Below are 23,289 nucleotides of genomic sequence, written 5' to 3' on the forward strand. Positions count from 1 at the left end.
TGGGCCCTTTTTACACATCTGTCTTTGTAAGTGCCCTGGATCATAGTAAGTTCATAATTACAGATGTGCTGGGCTGTCCACACCACTCTCTGCAGAATCCTGTGATTAAGGGAGGTACAGTTCCCATACTAGGCAGTGATGTAGCCAGTCAGGATGCTTTCAGTTGTGTCCCTGTAGAAAGTTCTCAGATCTGGGGGCCCAAACCAAACTTCCTCAACCATTTGAGGTGAAAGAGGCGCTGTTGTGCATTTTTCACCGCACGGCTGATGTGTACAGACCATGTGAGGTTCTCGGTGATGTGGATGCCAAGGAACTTAAAGTTGTTTACCCTCTCACCCCAGGTCCATTGATGTCAATAGGGGTTAGCCCGTCTCCATTCCTCCTGTAATCTACAACCAGCTCCATTGTTTATGTGACATTAAGGGAAAATAGCTGATAGGTGGTGCTGTACCCCACCCCCTCTCTTCAGAGATGGATTTTCCAGTTTGACAAAGATTGCTTCTTTAACCCCTCTTTTAAGCTACCTGTCCTCCCTGTCCAAAACGTGCACATTGTTATCATCACAGTGGTGTTTCTTATCCTTTAGGTGTAAGTATAAAGCTAAGTCTTGACCTGACGGCCATCTATTTGTGAAGTGGCTGTTTTGTCACACTGATACACAGATCTGTGCAGTACTCATTACATTGGATAACATATAAAATATTGCTCTGTTTAGATTTGGGTGTAGGATCCTCGGGGTGGATGAGTTTCTGTCTAAGTATGTTTGTAGCTACTAACATCCTAACATCCCTGCTCCGCCGTTTCCACAGTAGTTCACACCTTCATTCATCCAAAAATGAGATGAATGACCCTCTCATTACCTTTAAGACTCTTAATGACCCTTATATGATTGCTATACCTTTAAACAACGCACAGAGTTTATAAGCTGGAAAATTACCCACCATGGATCAGAACTGAAGAAGCCTCTAGGATGAGTGGCGAAACATCTTCTCGACAACACAGCAAGTCCAGTCGCCTTGATTTACTACTGCCTGATATACAATGACCTGAATGACTGAGAGCCTTCATCGATGGATCTCAAGGTTGTATAATCTACACATAAATTGATAATAAATGTATTTTGAGGTGTCCCAGGATTATGTTGCTGGTTTTCAAGCACAAGGTGGAGGCTTTGACTCTGGCTTGATCTCCAATTCCTCCACATCAGAGTTGCAAAACCCCTTTGTCCTCAAAGCCATCCCTACAAACCTAAAAAAAACAACTCAACAGAGTCCACTGTTTGGTGCCATCTTCACTTCCATTCCTAAAGTATTTCAGACAACCTGCCATTCCCAAAGCTGACCTATAGGGTCATGAGGGAAATCAGGGAAGTGCTGTGTCCATTACAGGAGAGCACTGTGTATTTCTGGGGAACCAGTGCGCAGCAGTTCAGTGAGCTTTATGACCACATAATTTAAAGCGGAAGAGAGCGAGGAAAAAGAGCAAGGCCATATGGTGGTGGAAGGCAGGGTCAGCTGGTTTATGACTATGACAGATATAAACCATACACTACATATCATTCCTAGAACAGGATCAAAGGGTTTGTCTGCTGTGGCTGGAACATTGTGAGTATCCTGGTCTCCACAAAATGGAAATTGTTTGTAGCATGGTTCAGTAAAGGTTTAGAGCATAGAACATTATATGGTGCAGGCCCTTTGGCCCACGATGCACCAATCCTCTGGCCTACTCCAAGATCAGTCTAACCCTACGTTACCCTCCATTTTTCTATTATTCATATTGATAGCAATGATGACAAGTGAATCAAAACCATGGGTCTGCAAGTCTGATGTTCACTAGGAAGTTATAGACCGAGGACACTCAAAGCAACTGCACAGGTTGACTCTGTGGTTAAGGAGACATATGGTGTATTGACCTTCATCAATCATGGAACTGAATTTAGGAGCCGAAAGGTAATGTTGCAGCTATATAGGACCCTGGTCAGACCCACTTGGAGTCCTGTGCTCAGTTCTGGTTGCCTCACTACAGGAAGGATGTGGAAGCCATAGAAAGGGTGCAGAGGAGATTTACAAGGATGTTGCCTGGATTGGGGAGCATGCCTTATGAGAATAGGTTGAGTGAACTCGGCCTTTTCTCCTTGGAGCGATGGAGGATGAGAGGTGACCTGACAGAGATATATAAGATGATGAGAGGCATTGATCATGTGGATAGTCAGAGGCTTTTTCCCAAGGCTGAAATGGTTGCCACAAGAGGACACAGGCTTAAAATGCTGGGGAATGGTTACAGAGGAGATGTCAGCGGTAAGTTTTTTTACTCGGAGAATGGTGAGTGCGTGGAAAGGGCTGCTGGCAACAGTGGTGGAGGTGGATACGATAGGGTCTTTTAAGAGACATTTGGATAGGTACACGGAGCTTAGTAAAATAAAAGGCTATAGGTAAACTTAGTAATTTCTAAGGTAGGGACATGTTCGGCGTAACTTTGTGGGCCGAAGGGCCTGTATTGTGCTGTAGGTTTTCTATGAGACTGTTGGAGGCCTGTCCTGGCTTTGGAAATCTGCCTGTGTGTGGGTGGGAAGGAGGAATGGGGCTTGATTTGCTGCTGTTGTTTTGTTGCTTCTTGTGTTCTGTGTTGTTCTGCTGAGTATTGTGGGCATGCTATGTTGGTGACACTTGTGGCTGTCCTCGGCACATGTTTAGATTGTGCTGGTTGTTTGTGCAAATAATGCATTTTTCTGTGTCATGGTTCATCCTGACGGGCGTGTCTTCGGAAAATAGCACCTATGGCAAGCACTGAAACTGCACCCCTGTCCAAACATCTGACACCCATCTTTTAGATAACTTTACCATAATATCAGCTCAAAAATGCAAGACAACCTTGTTAATCTTTTAATTAACAAATTATGGCACTACATGAAAATTATAACTGCACCTTCCTTGCTTTCACTGATGCAAATTGGTCTATGATGTGATCAAAGTCAGTTTTTCCAGTTTCTTCTCTTTCTACACTCAGCAGAGCAAGATCACAGAGTCTGCCTTGACCCATGGAGGCTCTCAAATATGAAAGTATTAGTTTTATCTTGCTGAATGATCTCTTATAGCTGGCGATGGAAACTGATGTTTAGCATTATCGGAATAGCAATGCGAAGATTGGGGAGGACGCTGTTATCTCCATATTGAACAACATATTCAAGAAGCTGTTCAGGTCTTGATATTTTCATGTTGACCTGCCTTGATAGCAACATTCTGCAATCCAAAATTTCTTCATATAGCTGCTGTCCATCAACGTCAGAGCTGTACAATTTGCCCAAATTTCCGCACTTCTTTAGGTTGTTACTGTCAGCGCTGTTATACAGTCCCTCGACACCGAGAAGGAACCCAAACTTGGCGTCATTGTCGTGCAAACAAGCAAACCTCTTGTCCATTTCTCTGTGAAGACGGTCGAGTGTTCCCTTCATGACTTTCCATTTTCTCCTTAGCTGTTAACCCAGTGTCTCTCGAGTTTTCATCAGCCATTTGTTTCTTTTGTCTGACGTCTTTCAACTTCGATATTCCATTCTTGACAAAGACTGACTCCTTCTTCAAGTGACTCGCTGATCAACGCTTCTCTTTCATCATAAAAATTGTCTTGGAGGGCTTTCAAATCCAGGACAGCATCGTGGAAGTTCATGCTAGGATCCTGCAGCCTCTTTTGAATGTGGTCAATGTGAATGAGTACTTTGTTCCAAAAGCCTAGCAAAATCAGAATATCGTAACTCAATATGCAGTTATACAGCTGCCGTGCATCACTTGTTGACGGGCTTCACTGCACGAATGCACAAAGTATAAGGAATAAAGTAGATGAGCTTGAGGCTCAGTTGGAAATTGGCAAGTACGATGTTGTGGGAATAACTGAGACATGGCTTCAAGTAGACAGGGCCTGGGAAATGAATATTCAAGGATATACATCTTATCAAAAGGACAGACTGACTGGCAAAGGTGGTGGGGTGGCTCTGTTGGTGAGGAATGATATTCAGTCCCTTGTGAGGGGGGACATAGAATCTGGGGATGGAGAGTCAGTATGGATAGAACTGAGGAACTCTAAGGGTAGAAAGACCCCAATGGGAGTTATCTACAGGCCCCCAAACAGCAGTCTGGATGTAGGGTGTAAGTTGAATGAAGAGTTAAAATTGGCATGTTGCAAAGGTAAAGATACAATTGTCATGGGGGATTTCAACATGCAGGTAGACTGGGAGAATCAGAATGGTTCTGGACCCTAAGAAAGGGAGTTTGTGGAGTGTCTCCGAGATGGATTCTTAGAACAGCTTGTACTGGAGCCTACCAGGGAGAAGGCAATTCTAGATTTAGTGTTGTGCAATGAACTGGATTTGATCAGGGACCTCGAGGTAAAGGAACCATTAGGAGGTAGTGACCATAATATGATATGTTTTAACCTACAATTTAAGAAGGGAAAATCGGATGTGTCAGTATTACAGTTGAACAAAGGGAACTATGGAGCTATGAGGGAGGAGCTGGCCAAAGTTCAATGGAACAATACCCTAGCAGGGAAGACAGTGGAACAAAAATGGCAGGTATTTCTGGGAATAATGCAGAAGGTGCAGGATCGGTTCATTCCAAAGAGCAAGAAAGATCCTAAGGGGAGTAAGGGGTGGCCGCGGCTGATGAGGGAAGTAAAGGGCACTATAAAAATAAAAGAGAAGTATAACGTAGCAAAGATGAGCGGGAAACTGAAGGACTGGGAAGCTTTCAAAGGGCAACAGAAGATAACAAAAAAGGCAATACGCCAAGAAAAAATGAGGTACGAAGGTAAACTAGCCAAGAATATAAAGGAGGATAGTAAAAGCTTCTTTAGGTATGTGAATAGCAAAAAAATAGTTAAGACCAAAATTGGGCCATTGAAGACAGAAACGGGTGAATTTATTATGGGGAACAAGGAAATGGCAGATAAGTTGAACAGGTACTTCGGATCTGTCTTCACTATGGAAGACACAAACAATATCCCAGATGTAATAGTGGCCAAAGGAACTAGGGTAAAGGATGAACTGAAGGAAATTTATATTAGGCAAGAAACGGTGTTGGATAGACTGTTGAGTCTGAAGGCTGTTAAGTCCCCAGGACCTGATGGTCTGCATCCCAGGGTACTTAAAGAGGTGGCTCTCGAAATCGTGGACGCATTGGTAATCATTTTCCAATGTTCTATAGGTTCAGGAACAGTTCCTGCTGATTGGAGGGTGGCTAATGTTGTCCCACTTTTCAAGAAAGGAGGGAGAGAGAAAACAGGGAATTATAGACCGGTTAGCCTGACGTCAGTGGTGGGAAAGATGCTGGAGTCAATTATAAAAGAGGAAATTACGACACATTTGGATAGCAGTAGAAGGATCAGTCCGAGTCAGCATGGATTTATGAAGGGAAAATCATGTTTGACTAATCTTCTGGAGTTTTTTGAGGATGTAACTATGAAAATGGACAAGGGAGAGCCAGTAGATGTAGTGTACCTGGACTTCCAGAAAGCTTTTGATAAAGTTCCACATAGGAGATTAGTGGGCAAAATTAGGGCACATGGTATTGGGGGCAGAGTACTGACATGGATTGAAAATTGGCTGGGTGACAGGAAACAAAGAGTAGTGATTAACAGGTCCCTTTCGGAATGGCAGGCTATGACCAGTGGGGTACCGCAAGGTTCGGTGCTGGGACCGCAGCTGTTTACAATATACATTAATGATTTAGATGAAGGGATTAAAAGTAATATTAGCAAATTTGCTGATGACACAAAGCTGGGTGGCAGTGTGAAATGTCAGGAGGATGTTATGAGAATGCAGGGTGACTTGGACAGGTTGGGTGAGTGGGCAAATGTATGGCAGATGCAGTTTAATGTGGATAAATGTGAGGTTATCCACTTTGGTGGCAAGAACAGGAAGGCAGATTACTATCTAAATGGAGTCAAGTTAGGAAAAGGGGAAGTACAATGAGATCTAGGTGTTCTTGTACATCAGTCAATGAAAGCAAGCATGCAGGTACAGCAGGCAGTGAAGAAAGCTAATGGCATGCTGGCTTTTATAACAAGAGGAATTGAGTATAGGAGTAAAGAGGTCCTTCTGCAGCTGTACAGGGTCCTGGTGAGACCCCACCTGGAGTATTGTGTGCAGTTTTGGTCTCCAAATTTGAGGAAGGACATTCTTGCTATTGAGGGATTGCAGCGTAGGTTCACAAGGTTAATTCCCGGAATGGTGGGACTGTCATATGTTGAAAGATTGGAGCGAGTGGGCTTGTATACACTAGAATTTAGAAGGATGAGAGGGGATCTGATTGAAACATATAAGATTATTAAGGGATTGGACACACTGGAGACAGGAAGCATGTTCCTGCTGATGGGTGAGTCCAGAACTAGAGGCCACAGTTTAAGAATAAGGGGTAGGCCATTTAGAAGAGAGATGAGGAAAAACTTTTTCACCCAGAGAGCGGTGGATATGTGGAATGCTCTGCCCTAGAAGGCAGTGGAGGCTAAGTCTCTGGATGCATTCAAGAGAGAGTTAGATAGAGCTCTTATAGATAGCAGGGTCAAGGGATATGGGAAGAGGGCAGGAACAGGGTACTGATTATGTATGATCAGCCATGATCACAATGAATGGCGGTGCTGGCTAGAAGGGCCAAATGGCCTACTCCTGCACCTCTGTCTATTTTCTGTTGTCTGTCCTTGCACTCCACGTGGTTTCGGACTCCAACTTAACAACCACAGGCACGGTGTTTTTGAGCTTTTCCCTGCACTGTGTCGAACGAGAGAAAAACACAGAGTGCTTTGGTGGTTCCAAAAAATGTGGCCATCATTGTATCCTGCTTGACTGCATTTACACCCACCAAGTTGAGTGAGTGATTGTCGCAATTCACAAACACTGTCTGGTTGTTTTTCTCACTTATTCTTTGATGAACACCTTTTCTGTGTCCAGCCATCTCAGCAGCGTTGTCATAGCACTATGACCGACAATCTTGTAGCTCCATTTCGTCCTTCTCTAGTTGTTTCAAGATGTCTTCAACCAAGCTCGCAGCATCCTTCTGGCTTATCTGGATAAAACCAAGGAAGGACTCTCTAACACGGACTGTTTTCCTCTCAACATCAACTTCCACATACCTCATTACTTCTGACATCTGTTCACGGTGTGCCTGATCAGGAGTCGAGTTGAACATGAGACCATAGTATTTGGCTTTATGAATGCTTCCCAGTAAACTCTGGTGAACAGTGGATGAATTTGTTCTGGATACCTGGTGAAAGATAAAATGTGGATCTTATCTTTGGAAATATATTTGGAAAGGATGACTTTCCAAATGAGTGAGGTGTTCTTTTATGATCGGGTCAAAGATGGCCAGTAGTTTCAGTAAGCCAAGAAAATTTCCCACATTGGAGTCATCGTCTAGCTGAAGTGACTCCCTGTGTCCTTGCAAAGCCAGGTTCTGAGTTGCAAGGAATTTTATGCAGTGAAGAATTCTTGTCAAGATATCATGCCACTTCTGCTTTTCCTTCTCAATCTGTGACTGAAATACCACATCAGTAACTCCTCTATTTCCGGCTAAATTTCTTTCCTTTTCTTTCTAATGTGTGAAGCATTCCTGATGATTCTTGGCATTTTCATGAACACTTATCCTATCAGGTGCTTTCCACTGGCTGAATCCGCTTTCCTGCTCCAATGAGGATTGATAGTCTGACCGGGAACAGAGAAGACAACAGATACAAAATGCAGACTTTTTAGAAGGGGATTAGACCAGCCATGAGGGAGTCACTTCCTCACCACGACCATTTCCCAATTTCCTCTTTAACCAAGTTTTGTTCATTAAGCAGTTATTTGTTGGTAGAAAAGGCCCCTCACTGTTCTGGAAATACTTCAAACCCAGCTTTATTATTTCTGTTCTCAACATGTCAGGCGGAATTGCTTTTCCAGTATCCTTGTTGAACTTCAGAAGCCCAATGTCATGCTGTTCAATCACTTCTGGTATGACAGTTCGAGGCTCTTTGACACCATCCAGTTCACTAGGTTCAGTGTCGTCAGGTTCAATCTCGTCAGGTAAAATCTCGTCAATAAACTCAACATCACCACCACCACCACCACCATCATCTTCCCCTCTTGTCATGCCCACATACTCTGTGGCAGTCTCACTCTTAATCTTGTCATACTCAGACTTATCTGACTTGACTTCCTCCTCGGCTTGTGACACATTTGTACCTGATCCACCTCTGGATTTTAACAAACTTGTAGCAGGTGCAGACCACTCCATGGAACCTGTCGAACTACTTGTTCCAGGCTTTTCAAAGAAGGGCATGAAGAACTTGCTCGACTTCTTGGCTTCCTCCACCTCCAACTTTTGTCTCTTCCGTCCTTCAGGTCCACTTTCCTTCTTCTTTGTGAAGAAAAGTTTCATGGTCTTCGTACACAATGCTCTGAAATAAGGCCATCCTAGTGCTGCTCACCCATAATAATCAAAGACAGATCATACATCTGAAGAAAATTCTTTTTTTAGTATCCGAGGATGGCTTGTCTGACTTTAATAGAAATTGCTCAGTGGCACCCCCCCCCCTTCAAGTGGCGCCCAGGGCATGTGCCATACATGCCATACCTTAGATATGCCACTGCATCCAGAGCAGCTGCTTGACAGAGGACTCTCTGAGTTATGGGCTGTCTCCGGGGTACACATAGAGATCAAGTGCTGCTAGAAGATCAACAGCTTGGTGAAGGACGTTGCTTGGGCTGCACCAAACCTGTTGGTCTGCCAGTGCATCAAGATGTCAGTAACTAACACATTCTAGGCTGCAGGAGGACCTGGTGTGAGATGCACTGAAGCCTGGTGCAGACAGCAATGGTTCGGTGGGGCAGGACCACAGTGTAAAGTTCTTCTGCTTCTGGAGATTAAGGGACGGGATTAGGTGAGGAATTATTGTAGTAGTGTACCACCCCAGAGGGCCACATGTTTGGTAGCAGTCTTATTGGTTTTAAGGAGTGTAATAGAACTTCTCAAAGTCTTGTTTATGAATGTAAGAATGAAAAGACATTGCACTGCAGTATTTACTCTTGTAAGTAATTTTGCTATGAATGTTTATATACACTATTAATTTTAAAATGATGCAGTCTGTGCGACTTAGAAGCAGCTGACTTCTGGAACAGAGGAGAAATGCTCCCTGATATTACATTGCTTTAGCTGACCATAGTTTGGAGAGCAACAAGAGATCGACACAACACAGCTGTGCACTCAGAGAAGGTTGAGATCTGGATGGAGCTGGGTGCCTATCCCACACCCAGAAGTCTCTGCTCAAAGCTGGGTGAGGGTGTGTTGGGTGCTGACCAGACTGTGTTCTGTTGTGGTGAGTCCCATTACTCAGGGAGCCTGCAGTAATGGATGCAGGCAATCACCGTATAATAGGAATGAAAAGCCTGGTGGTGGAATCTCATGATGGACTGGGCTTTCAAGAAAGAATATCACAGTGTAAAGCTAGTGGTCATTGCTCTGTTTACTGAGTTAGAGGTTTATGGCATGTTATGAGACCATTTGGCACATTATGGCTGTGTTTGGCTCTAATCCATCTCCTGCTGTTTCGTAGAATGAATTCTGCAGAGAACTTTAGAAACACTGATGTAAATTCCCCAAGTTAGTTAAAACATTGAACAGTACTGTTGACTGTTAGAATCATAGAGCACTACAGCACAGAGACAGGCCCTTTGGCCCATCTAGCTTATGCCTTCCCACAGCTTCCTTCTGTCTATCATAAACATATCCTGATGAATGGTCTTGGCCCAAAAATAGATGATAGAAAAATGAATGGCTAGAGGAAGGGAATGGTTAGATTGATCTTAGAGTAGGTTATAAGATTGGCACAATATCATGGACCAAAAGTCCTTTATTGATCAATGCTCTATAAACCTGTGTATGGCTCATCTCCCTCTAAACCTTTCCTATCTATGTAGGAAGATGCCTTTTAAATGTTATTGTACCTGCCTTATAGAGTAGGTTATAAGGTTGGCAAAACATCATGAGCCAAATGGCCTGCACTGTGCTGCACTGTTCATTTCCCTCCATAGGTACTGCCTGACCTGTGTGTTGCTTCTATCTAACACATGCCCATTGAAAGGTAAACGTTATCAATTAATGAGCTTAGAGCTTGTCCATGGATCTTGTTTCTTCACTCTCTCAGGTGCAGCATTATTGGTTAAATTACGCCAAGAAGGTTGATCGGTTGGTGGAAGAATCCTTCAGACTGAACATTAAGCGGTCACTGCTGGAGCTCTCCAAGGCCATCAATGGTGATCCCAAATCCACACCCAACGCACTCTTCAGGGTCCTTGTGGTTCTCCAGGACAGCACACCAGGAAAGGTATGCAATTTCACAGCTCTGTGGCCCACTTGAGTATGAGGTGAGTGAGCTTCTTTGTGCAGTGAACAGTGAGTCAAATTGAATCGATGTTGGAGGGATTTGGTCAGGGAGAGTGAGAGGATCCAGTTCCTCTAGTGGTGATAATCCAGAAACAAAGGGCAGATCCTGGCCCTGTCTTGTGCCCCCTTCCTATCAAGGATCATCTTTATTCACCATTATACATTTACATGTAGTAGGAATTTGCTTTTCTGTGTTGATGCAACATGCAAAAAAATGAAACAACATTCAACAATTCAAAAAGGAATAAACAGTTAATCAGGACTCTCCATAGAGCCTGCCTGACCTGCTGAGTTCCTCCAGCATCTGTGTGTGCTGCTCAAGATTTCCAGCATCTGCAAAATATATTGTGTTTAACATTCAATAGTTATGAAGAATAAAGAATTATGTAAATATAAAGTCAGAGGTTTAAGCACATATAGAATAAAAGGTGCATATATACATAAATATCAGCTCATGGGCTGGTATGGGAGCTCCAATGCCTTTGAGTGGAAAATCCTACAAAAGATCATTGACTTTGCCCAGTACATCACAGGTAAAACCCTCCCAACCATTGAGCACATTTATATGAAAAGCAAAATTCTTCATCAAAGTCACTCACCACCCAGGTCATGCTCTTTTCTCGCAATTGCCATCAGGTAGAAGGTACAGGTGCCTCACGACTCACACCACCAAGTTCAAGAACATTTACTACCCCTCAACCATCAGGCTCTTGAACAAAAGTACACTCATTCTATTTCTGGTGTTCCCACAACTGATGGTCTCATTTTAAGGACCCTTTATCTTGTTATTTTGTGCTTGTTATTTATTGTTATTTATTGATATTTACCTTTGCACTGTTTGTTGTCCACTGATCCTGTTTACAGTTACTCTTCTATACATTTGCTGAGTATGCCCATAGAAAAAGAATCTTGGTGTTGTATGTGGTAACATGTATGTACTCTGATAATAAACGTTGCTTTGAACTTTGTATTTATAATGTAAACTGCTATACCATGGAGAACATTCTAACTGGCTGAATCACTGTCTGGTATTGGGGGGGGGGGTGGTGGTGTAGGGGCTCCTGCACAGGATTGAAATAAGCTGCAGAGAGTTGTAAACTTAGTCAGATTCATCATTGGCAGTGGTTTCTGTAGTATCCAGGAGCGATGCCTCAAAAAGGCAGCATCCATCATTAAGGACCCTCATCACTTAGGACATGCCCTGTTGTCATTACTATCTTCAGGTAGGAGGTACAAGAGCCTGAAGGCACACAGTCAATGTTTCAGGAATAGTTTCTTCCCCTCTGCCATCCGATTTTTGATTTCAGGGACGATGCCTTGGTATTTCTGGTCCAGTGGCAGTGTTTGTTATTGAAACGTCAGTTAAAGTTAATACCTGTACTTGGCTGAAAGCTCGAGAAGAATTTATTTGAACACAAACCAGCTTGCCTTTCATGGAATGATCACTGGAGGGCAGTACCAACAGGAGGGGCTAGCCCCCAACCCAGCATCAAATTCAGCACCGCCTCTGGCGTCTTATTTCTGGGTGGCTGCGACAGGCCATATCGTGGTATGGGGGCCTGGTCCATGCAACAACCAAGGTAATGCAGCTCCCCTGGCATCAGTCTCACCAATGAACCTCCTACCAGGTGGTGGCAAGAGAACAGGGCATGTCCTGGGTGGCAGAGCTCCTTATTGATGGATGCCACCTTTTTGAACTAGCGGACTGCACTGACCAATGAACAACAGGATCTCGTGCTCACAATAAAAACGTCCAAGGCAATCATTTGTACTGTTTGTTGGACCGCTCACCATCTTCGCCCAACAATGATATGCAACACGTACAGGTGACGACATGGTATGCAACAATCCAGATCTGCCACTATTGAAGTAACATGCTAGTACTCAATTCTTAATTTCCAGCAGTGTCCTGCAATCATAAAAAAGATGTCAAGGGTAAACAATTACACCATTGTTTAACCCAGAGAGGCTGCTGCAACCAAGGTGACTAGAACTGTACATGTTATTCCAAGTGTGGTATAACTAGAATTTTGTATTACCTAAAGGCTCTTGAACTTAATCCCTAATGAAGGCCAAAACACCATATGTCTTCTTATCCTGTCAACCAACATGACAACTTCCCTCCAATCACCTTAAAACTAAACCCTCTTATATTAGCCATTTCCACTTTGGGTAAAAGCTTCTGGCAGTCCCCTCTCGGCAGCTTCCCATCATCACCTTGTACACCTCTATCAATACAGTGTCAATATAGAACTTTCTCTATACAAGAACAGGTTAAAAGATTGACACATCATTGTGGGCTGAAGGGCTTGTATTGTGCTTTAATTTTCTGTGATCTGTATTCTAAATTCATAACTCCCTGAAGGTGGCAGCACAGGTGGATTGGGTGGGAACAAAGGCACAAGGGATGCTGGCCTTCATCAATTTGGCACAGAATGTCAGAGCTGGGATGTCACCTGACAAGTTGAGAAAATATTGCCTAGGCTACAGCTGGAATGTATGTGCTGTTCCAGTTACTACACTGCTGGAAGCAGCTGACTGGACATGAAATCATGCAGAGATTTGCTGTGGTTGTTGCCTGTTGATGGGAGCATCTCAGTTACAAGGTGGGACTGGACAAACTGGGTGCTCACTGGAGCGAAGGGGTGAATTGAAAATGATCAGAGTTTGCAAGCCTTGTCCTGTGACAGTGGCCTGGTATTCTACACTTGTTCATATCCTATTTCTGATCTTCCCTGATATTACATCATGGAGATCATTCTTACTCGTTGCATCACCATCTGGAATGGAGGAGCTGTTATTAGACGAAGCAGTAGAAAGTTTTGATCTTAGCCAGCTCCATCAATAGCATTAGATAATTCACCATTGAGGACATCTTCAAAAGGTAATACCTCAAGAAGACAGCATCCATTATTAAAGACCCTTGCTACCTAGGGTATGCCCTCTTCTCATTATTACCATCAGAGAGGAGGTACAGGAACCTGAAGACACGCTCAAAATTTCAGGAGCAGCTTCTTTCTCTCTGCCATTGGATTTCTGAATGGACAATGACCCCATAAAGGCTACCTCACTAATTTTGCTCTCTTTTTACACTATTTATTTATCTTTTTAATATATATTTATTATAATTTTGGTATATTTAGCATTTTGCTGCAAAACAACAAGTTTCATGACATATGTCAGTGATCATAAACCTGATTCTAATTCTGATTCATTTAGGTGGAGTTCTCACCTACACTTTCTAAACTTGCCAATTGTGTCAACCACATTAGCAATCAGATTAAGAACTCCCTCAGTGTCTTCAAGCGTATACCAGAACTTCTGACCCGGAGGAAATCTACTCTGCAATCCATCATCTTAAACATTGGTAAGCAGAGGCCACGTGACCTCTACTTCCTCACTACCATGAGTTCTCCATAGCATCTGTCTTTTCGTTGCTACACCATGAAATATTGCACCACAATACATCATAGCCTGAGATTCCATTGTGTCATGTATTATATCACAACATGTAAATCATATGGCAAGAGGATGTGTCATTATTTCTCATACTGCTGCATATGGAGTATTGTGAGCAGCTTTGGGCCCCTTATTGAGAAAAGGTATGCTAGCATTGGAGAGGGTCCAGAGGAGGTTTCGCAAATATTCCAATAATGAAAGGGTTAATGTAATGGGAGTGTTTGATAGCCCTGGGCCTGTACTCACCAGAGTTCTGAAAAATGCAGCATTGAAACCTACCAAATATTGAAAGCCTAGATAGAATGGACATGGAGAGGATGTTTTCGATTGTGGGGGAGTCTAGAACCAGAGACCAAAGCCTCAGAATACAAGACCATTCCTTTAGAACAAGATGAGAAGGGACTTCTTTCGGCAGAAGTTGGTGAACCTGTGGAATTCATTGCAACAGATGGCTGTGGAGGACATCATTCAGTATATTTAAATTTCATTTCAATGGATGCTGCCCGACCTGCTGAGTTCATTCAGCTTGTTTGTACAAGTATAGACTACCTTTCTGATTTGTAGAAACAAATTGGGAACAAGTTTCTTGTATGTTTTGTACTCTGGATCTTCTTTCTCCTCCAGCTGTGATTTCCTGCAGAGTCTCTACTTCAATGGGGACATCACCGGCTACGTCTGAAATTCCCATCCTGTCTTTTTGCTGTCTTTTAGCACACCCCTTGGCACCTTGAGTCATAGAGCATTATAGCACAGAAATAGATCCCTTGGCCCATCTGGTCCATACCAAACTGTTATTCTGCCTACTCCCGTTGACTCATGCCTGGACAATGGTCTTTCATACTTCGCCCATTTATGTACCTGTCCAAATGTTTCTTAAATGTTGAAATTGAACCAGCATGCACTACTTCTGCTGGCAGCTCTTACCACACTTGCACCACCCTCTGAGTTACGAGGATTCCTCTTAAATATTTTACCTTTCACCCCTAACCCATGACTTTTAGTTCTAGTTTCACCAAACCTCAGTGGAATAAGCCTGCTTACCCCCTCATAACTTTGTCTACCTCTATCAAATCTCCCCTCTTTAATTTATACCCTAGGGAATAAAGTCCTAACCTATTCAACCTTTTCCTGTACCTCAGTCCTCAAGTCCTGGCAACATCCTTGTAAATTCTTTCTCCTTGATTGACCTTCTGATCACACACCCAAGCATCTCCTTGCATGTTAATTTTTTTTGCACTCCAGCAATGGATCTCAGGAGGTTTCACAATGGGAAAGGTGTGAAATAATTGTTGTTGATGTAATGCATCTTGTTCTTGCAGAGCATGACGAGGAGATTAAGAAGATCCAAGCTCAGATCAGCAATGGCATGGCAACCAATGCCTCCAACCTTCAGAATTATTTGAAAACCTGGGATACCTACCGTGAGATCTGGGAGATAAACAAAGATTCTTTCATCCGCCGTTACCAGCGCCTCAAACCTGCCGTCTCATCCTTTGATGCTGATATTGCTCGGTGAGAGGATTTTCTACTAAATGTTATTTCTGCCCTCCAGTCAAAGCCCCTTTACCATCTTGCTGAAGAACAATGGTTCTTGCAATCCTCTGACCACAGTTCAGTTCTTCACGTGTGAGCCTAGGCACAACATGTCTCCAGATGTGGAGAGACACAGGACAGAATCTGTATATAGCGAATAGAACACTACAGCACAGTACTGGTCCCTCAGCCCATAACGCTGTGCTGATCTTTTAACATATTCTAAGCTCAATTAACCCTTCCCTTCCATCTCTCATAACCCTCCATTTTTCTATCATCCATGTGCCATGTTTCTTAAATGCCCTTCATGTAGTGCCCTTGGGTAGTTTCACACACCCACCACTCTCTGTGTTAAATACTAACCTTTGACCTCCCTTCTATACTTACTCCAATCACCTTAAAATGATTCCCCCTCATATTAGCCCTTTCTACACTGTGAAAAAGTCTCTGGCTGTCAATTTGATCTATGCCTCTTGTCATCTTGTACATCTCTATCAAGTCACATCTCATCCTCCTTTGCTCCAAAGAGAAAGTCCCTAGCTCACTCAACCTTTCCTCATAAGACATGCTCTCCAATCCAGACAGCATCCTGTAAATCTCCTCTGTACCAGAAGTAACCTCAGTATTTTATTTCTATTTTTGCACTACCTATTTATTTAACTGTTCTACACACACACGCGCGTGTGCGCGCGCACACACACACACACACACACACACACACACACTTTTGCAACAAAGAGAAAGCAGGTCTCTACAAAATGATCTAAATTAATTACAAATATAAAGCACAAAGTAATTGATTGCATAAGTATTCTCCCCTTTAATATGACACACCAAGTCATCACTGGTGCAGCCAATTAGTTTTAGAAGTCACATTATTATTTAAATGGAGATCTGTTTTTGGAAACCTGTGTGCAATCAAGGTGTTTCAATTGATTGTAGTAAAAATACACCCCGATCTGGAAGGTCCAACTGCTGGTGAGTCAGTATCCTGGCAAAAACTACACCATGATGACAAAAGAACACTCCAAGCAACTCCACAAAAAGCTTATTGAAAAGCACAAGTCTGGAGATGAATAGAACATTTCCAAGTCACTGAATATCCCTTGAGTACAGTTAAGTCAATCATCAAGAAATGGAAAGAATATGACACAACTGTAAGTCTGTCTAGAGCAGGCCATCCTCAGAAACAGAGTAACTGTACAAGAAGGGGACTAGTGAGAGAGGCCACCAAGAGACCTATGACGACTCTAGAGGAGTTACAAGCTTCAGTGACTGAGATGGGAGAGACTGTGCATACAACAACTGTTGCCCGGGTGCTTCACCAGTTCCAGCTTTATGGGAGAGTGGCAAAGAGAAAGCCACTGTTAGAAAAAAAACTCAAGAAATCTCAGCTAAAGTTTGCCAGAAGGCATCTGGGGGACTGAAATCAGCTGGAAGAAGGTTCTATGGTCTGATGAAATCAAGATTAAGCTTTATGGCTATCAGACTAAATGCTAAACCACACATCAAAAACACATCATCCCTACCATTGTGCAGGCTGCATCAGGCTGTGGGGATGCCTCACTGTAGCAGGCCCTAGAAGGCTTATGAAGGTAGAGGGTAAAATGAATGTAGAAAAAAATACAAGAAAATCCTGGAGGAAAACCTGATGCCATCTGCAAGAGAACTGTGACTCAGGAGATTTGTTTTCCAGCAAGATAATGATCCCAAGCATAAAGCCAAAGTTACACAGGAATGACTTAAAAACAACAAATGTCCTGGAGTGGCCAAGTCAAAGTCCAGATTGAGAATTCAATTGAGAATTTGTGGCTGGACTTGAAAAGGGCTGTTCACTCACGATCCCCATGCAATCTGACAGAGCTTGAGCAATTTTGTAAAGAAGAATGGGGAAAAAATTGCAGTGTCCAGACGTGTAAAGCTGATTGAGACCTATCCACACAGACTCAGGCTGTAATTGCTACCAAAGTTGCATCTACTAAGTACTAACTTGAAGGAGGTGAATACTTATGCAATCAATTATTTTGTGTTTAATAACTGTAATAAATTTAGACCAGTTTGTAGAGCTCTGTTTTCACTTTGACATGAAAGAGTTTTTTCTTTTTTTGAACAGTGTCAGCAAAACCAAATTAAATCCACTGTGATTCAGTGTGAAACAATAAAACATGAAAATTTCCAAGGGGGTGAATACTTTTATAAGCACTGTATGCTTACTGTAATTCACATTTTTCCTATTATTATGTATTGTTATGTATTGTTATGTATTGCAATGTACTGCTGCTGCAAAGACAATACATTTCACACCATATGCCGGTGATATTAAACCTGACGTTACTTTGTGGCTTTTGAACTCAATCTCCTGACTAGTGTAGGCAAACATATCATATTCTCCTGTGCTCCAGGGAATAAAGTTCTAACTTATCCAGCCTTTTCCGATAACTCAGATCCTCAAGCCCCAGCAATATCTATGGAAATTCTCTACACCCTTTCAAGTTTTACATATCTTTCCTGCGGGTAGGTGACCAGAGCTGCACACAATACTCTAAATTTAGCCTTACCAAGTTTTATACAACTTCAACATAACATTTGAACTCTTGTACTCAATACTTTGATTTCTGAAGGCCAATGTGCCAAGAGCTCTCTATATGAACCTATCTGCCTGTGTTGCTACTTTGAAGGAATTATGGATCTGTATCCCCATGCTCCTCTGTTCTACTGTATTCCTCAGAATTGTACTGTTCACTGTGTAAGTCCTACTCTAGTTTGTCCATCCAAAGTGCAACACTTCCACTTCTGAAGAAAAGTGTCAGGAGTTTCAGCTGCTTCCTTGGATGGGTAAACCTTGTAGGGGTCTGAAATAGCAATGAAAAGGCTTTACAGAAGTTGCCCAATCAATAATAAGGGGCTATAGATCATTGCTGAAGGATGTGAAGGAGCAAATTAATAGGATTTTTCATGGACTGACCATGCTATGGCTTGCCTATTGTCAGTGAGAAAAACATTATTTAATGGTAAGCACAAGAGATTCTGCAGATGTTAGAAATCCAGAGAAGCGCACACAAAATGCTGGAAGAACTCAGCTAACCAGGCAGCATCTATGGAGAAGAATAAATGGTCAACGTTTTAGGCTGAGACCCTTCATCAGGACTGGGGAGGAAGGCTTATCACTCTCCTGGTGAAGCATCTTGGCCTGAAATGTGGACTGTTTATTCCTATCCATAGATGTTTCCTGACCTGCTGAGTTCCTCCAGCATTTGTGAGTGCATCACTTAATGAGTTAGGACTTGGGGTGATGAATGGAACCCAAGTGGAGAGCCCTAGCAAACAACTCACCAATCCTCTGGCTTCAGTCAGAATGACATCACTCACCCTCCTGCTCCCTGAACTGTGGCACTTGGTTATCCCTCTTTGGATGAGGATGTTCTATGAGTCTGTGGTGGCCGGTGCTATCATGTTTGTTGTTGTGTGCTGGGGCAGCAGGCTGAGGGTAGCAGAGACCAACAGAATCAACAACCTCATTCGTAAGGCCAGTGATGTTGTGGGGGTGGAACTGGACTCTCTGACGGTGGTGTCTGAAAAGATGGTGCTGTCCAAGTTGCATGCCATCTTGGACAACGACTCCCATCCACTTCATAATGTACTGGTTAGGCACAGGAGTACATTCAGCCAGAGACTCATTCCACCTAGATGTAACACTGAGCATCATAGGAAGTCATTCCTACCTATGGCCATCAAACTTCACAACTCCTCCCTCGGAGTGTCAGACACCCTGAGCCAATAGGCTGATCCTGGACTTATTTCCACTGGGCATGATTAACTTATTATTATTTAATTATTTATGGTTTTATATTGCTATATTTCTTCACTATTCTTGGTTGGTGCAGCTGTAATGAAACCCAATTTCCCTCGGGATCAATAAAGTATGTCTGTCTGTCTGTATCCCAGTTGTCACCAATGTTGCACACGTCATCCCTCTGCAACTCTGCTCTTTGTTTGCAGATACACAGAGGTAGCCAACAATGTGCAGAAGGAAGAGACAGTCATACAGGTTCAGTTTGTGCTCCTGGACTGTTCTCCACTCAAGTTCTCCCTCGTCCAGCACTGCAGTGAGTGGCAGAACAAGTTCACCACCCTACTGAGTGAGATGGCAAGCAACGTGCTGATGGATTTACTCGGGTTCCTGGAAGAGAACAGAAAAAAGTGAGTGATCACTCTGTTCTAGACCTGTATCATAGCCCTGTCTGCAGTCGATCAGCTGTATTGGTTGCATAGAACATAGAACATGGAATACAAGGGCACAGTAGAAGCCCTCTAAGATCAATCTAACCCAGAGGTTCTGAACCTTTTTTATGCCATGGACCCTTAACGTTAACCGTGGGGGGGGGGGTCTGTGGAACCCAGGTTAGGAACCCCTAATCAAACCCTTTCCTCATGCATTGACCATTTTTCATCATCTATGTGCCTGTCTAAGAGTTTCTTAAATACCCTTGATGTATCTGTCTCTACCACCACTCTGGTAGGGCATTCCACACACCCACCGTCCTCTATGTAACAAAAAAAATTAACTCTGACATTCCTCCATATATTTCCCATCATTCACTTTAAAATTATGCTCCCTGGTGTTATCCATAGCAAAACATAGAGTTAAATGAACTGTTTGCATCAGCAACCAACATAGCATGCCCACAAATCACTAACCCTTACAAGTACGCATTTGGAATGTGTGAGGAAACCGGAGCACCAAGGGGAATCCTGCATGGTAATGAGGAGATTGTGCAAACTCCTTTACAGATAGCAGCAGGAATCGAACCTGGGTCACTGACGCTGTAACCACTGTGCTACTGTACCAGGTTGTAGTATCTTCCTAAAATTGTGCTGGCTCTCTTTCAGTTACTGGTAAGAGATGTCTTTCCCTCCATTGCCTTTACAACTCATCAACACACTGAATTAGGGGCCTTTGTAACTTCTAAGGCAGGACTGTGACCACTCATTCCTTAGCAGCCAGGAGCACTGGCCATTCTCTCTTGCTCTAAACTTGAATGTGCATAAACAGGATGGACAGAATGGCCAGCTTCTTTGCATAACACGTGTGTCTTGAGCAAAGGTCAATAGACTGCTAATCTCCCTGGGCTGCACACTGTGGTTTCCGAGAATAATTAGTTTTTGAAGGGTTGAACACGACCTGAGGGACAATTATTAAATCTTTATTTGATATCTGACTCTCCCAGCTGTGCTATTGATTGGGTCTAAGATAGAGAGCACAATAGAAACATAGATATGAAGTGTTGACTTTATATTACACTCCATCAATTTCAAGGTTCAGTGGTTACTGGGAGTTATCTCTCCTGGCAAACATCAAATTTACTATCAGTCATTTGACTCCAAGATACTTGTAAAAGATTGCCAGAAGTGTGGAGGAAGAGTGGGATTTTGGGGTGCATGCCCATAGAACCTTACAGTTGCCACATAAGTAATAGGGTGGTTAAAAAGGCATATGGTGTGTTGACCTTTACTTGTAAAGGAATTGAGTTCAAGAGCCATAAGGTAATGTTGCAGCTCTATAAAACCTTGGTTAAACCACTCTAGGAGAATTGTGTTCAGTTCCAGTTGCCTCATTATAGAAAGGATGTGGAAGCTTTGGAGAGGATACAAAGATTTATCAAGATGCTGCCTGGATTGGAGTGTGTCTTTATGAGGATTGGATGAGCAAGCTAGAACTTATCTCTTTGAATTGAAGGAGGATGAGAGCTGACTTGATGGAGGTATATAAGATAAGAGGCGTAGAGTGGAAGCCAAAGCCTTTTTCTCAGAGTGGAAATAGCTGATACTATAGGACATACTTCGTGGAGGAAATATAGGAGGACTGGCAGAGGTGGTGGTAGAGGCATATACATTAGGGACATATACAATATTTTTGGATAGAGACATAAATGGAAGAAAAAAAATGAGGGTTATGAAGGAGAGAAGGGTTAGATTGATCTCAGAGTAGCTTTTAAGGATGGCATAACATCGTGAGATGAAGGACATGTACCATGCTGTACCGGTCTTCATTGTATGAGATTGCTGAAAGAGGGGAGGCAGAAGGATGTGATCACCCATGTTTACAAGCAGTTTCTATAGGCAACGTTGGAGTATATGACCAGACTTGGAGTATTGTGAGGAGATATATTTTATTTATTTAGAGATACAGCACGGTAACAGGCTTTTCTGGCCCAACAAAGCCCATGCTGTCCAATTACTTCCCTATGACCAATTAACCTACTAACCTGTATGTCTTTGGAAGGTGCAAGGAGAACTGGATTGCCTAGAGGAATCCGATCTAGTCACTGGAGAATGTACATGCTTGTAGACAGCATTGTAATAGTGTTACACTAACCACTATACTACTGTGCCACTCCAACTTTGGGTTTCATACTTAAGCAAGAGAGGATCCAGAGGAGGCTTATGACAATGATTCTGGAAATGAAAGCTTTAATGTACGAGGAGTATTTGATGGTTCTGGGTCTGTACTTGCTGGAGTTTAGAAGAAAGTATGTGTGTAGGGGGAGGGTGGTTTGGAATCTCAGTGAAGCCCACTGTATATTAAAATGCCCAGACAGAGTGGACATGGAGAGGATGTTTCCTCCAGTGTGGGAGTCTAGTGCTAGAGGGACCAGCCTTGGAACAGAAGGCTGTCCCCTTAAAACAGAGATGAGGAGAAATTTCTTTAGCCAGAGGGTGGTGAGTCTGTGGAAGTCATTGCCACAGATGGCTGACGAGGATAAGTCATTGGGTATATTTAAGATAGAGGTTGATAGATTCTTAATTAGTGAGGACATCAAAGATTACAGGGAAAAGGCAAGAGAATGGGAGTGAGTGGAAAAATAAATCAGCCATAGATAGGCAGAACAGACTTGATGGCCTGAATGGACTAATTCTGCTCATATGTTTTATGGTCTTATGGAATAACTATAAGTCATGGGAATGAAATTATTGATGGTGTGATAAAGATCAACTTCAATGCTAACACACCCTCTCTCCTCTGACTTACTTCCACCCCCAATCTCAGAGTCACCCATGTTCCAGAAAACCTAGAAGAGCTGACATCTGGTATCCAGCTACTAGAGATGCTTCAGAGGGAGCTCCCAAAGATGGAGGCACGCATCCCACCCATCCACGAGCAGTTCAGCATCTTGGACAAGTACGAGTTCCAGATTGATGAAAATGTAAGTGCTCACTTGTGCAGTCAGCAGTAGCCCATTGATAAAGTCCCCCACTCTTTTTCATTTTCTCACCCTCTCTTGTTCCTCTCCCAAAGGTCCGTTACCGACTGGAGTCCCTGAATGGTGAATGGATGAATTTCCAGCAGATGCTGATTGACAGTGAGAGCATGTTGAAGAAACACAAGGAAAAGTTCAGGGCAGGTCTCATCCACGCTGCGGAGGAGATGAAACGGAAAACCCAGTTAGCAATTGAAGATTTCTCCATGAGGGGTAGGCAGCACTCAACCACAGCAGACCCAGAGAGGGCTCTCCTGCGCAGAAGCCTGCAATACCTGTCTCTCTAACTTAAAGCACAGCAGCCATTTTCCCAACAAATCAAATGCATTTCTAAAGACCCTTCTGGAGTTCAAAGTATATTTATTGTCAAAGTGCATATGTTGCCGTATACGGCCCTAAGATTCATTTTCTTGTGGGCATACTCAATAAATCCCCAATAGAATAATAACTACGCTAGAATCAGTGAAAGGCTATACCAAAATAGGAACAAAAGACAATAAAATGAGCAAACACGAAAAAAAAGATATAACAAACAAACAAGCAAACAATAAATATTGAGAACATGAAATTAGGAGTCCTTGAAAATCAGTCTACAGGCTGTGGGGACATTTCAGTGGTGGGTCTAGAGAAAG

The 23,289-nt window shown here is 42.9% G+C and overlaps 1 protein-coding gene across 1 annotated transcript in view; it reads left to right on the forward strand.

Moving 5' to 3' along the window:
* Positions 1 to 23,289, forward strand: part of dnah2 (dynein, axonemal, heavy chain 2) — a 462,789-nt gene that overhangs the window by 187,973 nt on the left and 251,527 nt on the right. The window contains exons 18-23 of the mRNA XM_059975314.1: positions 10,168 to 10,347; positions 13,626 to 13,773; positions 15,185 to 15,377; positions 19,398 to 19,598; positions 22,447 to 22,603; positions 22,696 to 22,870. Of these exons, the coding sequence (XP_059831297.1) occupies positions 10,168 to 10,347; positions 13,626 to 13,773; positions 15,185 to 15,377; positions 19,398 to 19,598; positions 22,447 to 22,603; positions 22,696 to 22,870 (1,054 nt within the window). The remainder of the gene's footprint in view (positions 1 to 10,167; positions 10,348 to 13,625; positions 13,774 to 15,184; positions 15,378 to 19,397; positions 19,599 to 22,446; positions 22,604 to 22,695; positions 22,871 to 23,289) is intronic.

This window comes from Hypanus sabinus, chromosome 7 (assembly GCF_030144855.1).
Source record: "Hypanus sabinus isolate sHypSab1 chromosome 7, sHypSab1.hap1, whole genome shotgun sequence".
Lineage (NCBI taxonomy): Eukaryota > Metazoa > Chordata > Chondrichthyes > Myliobatiformes > Dasyatidae > Hypanus > Hypanus sabinus.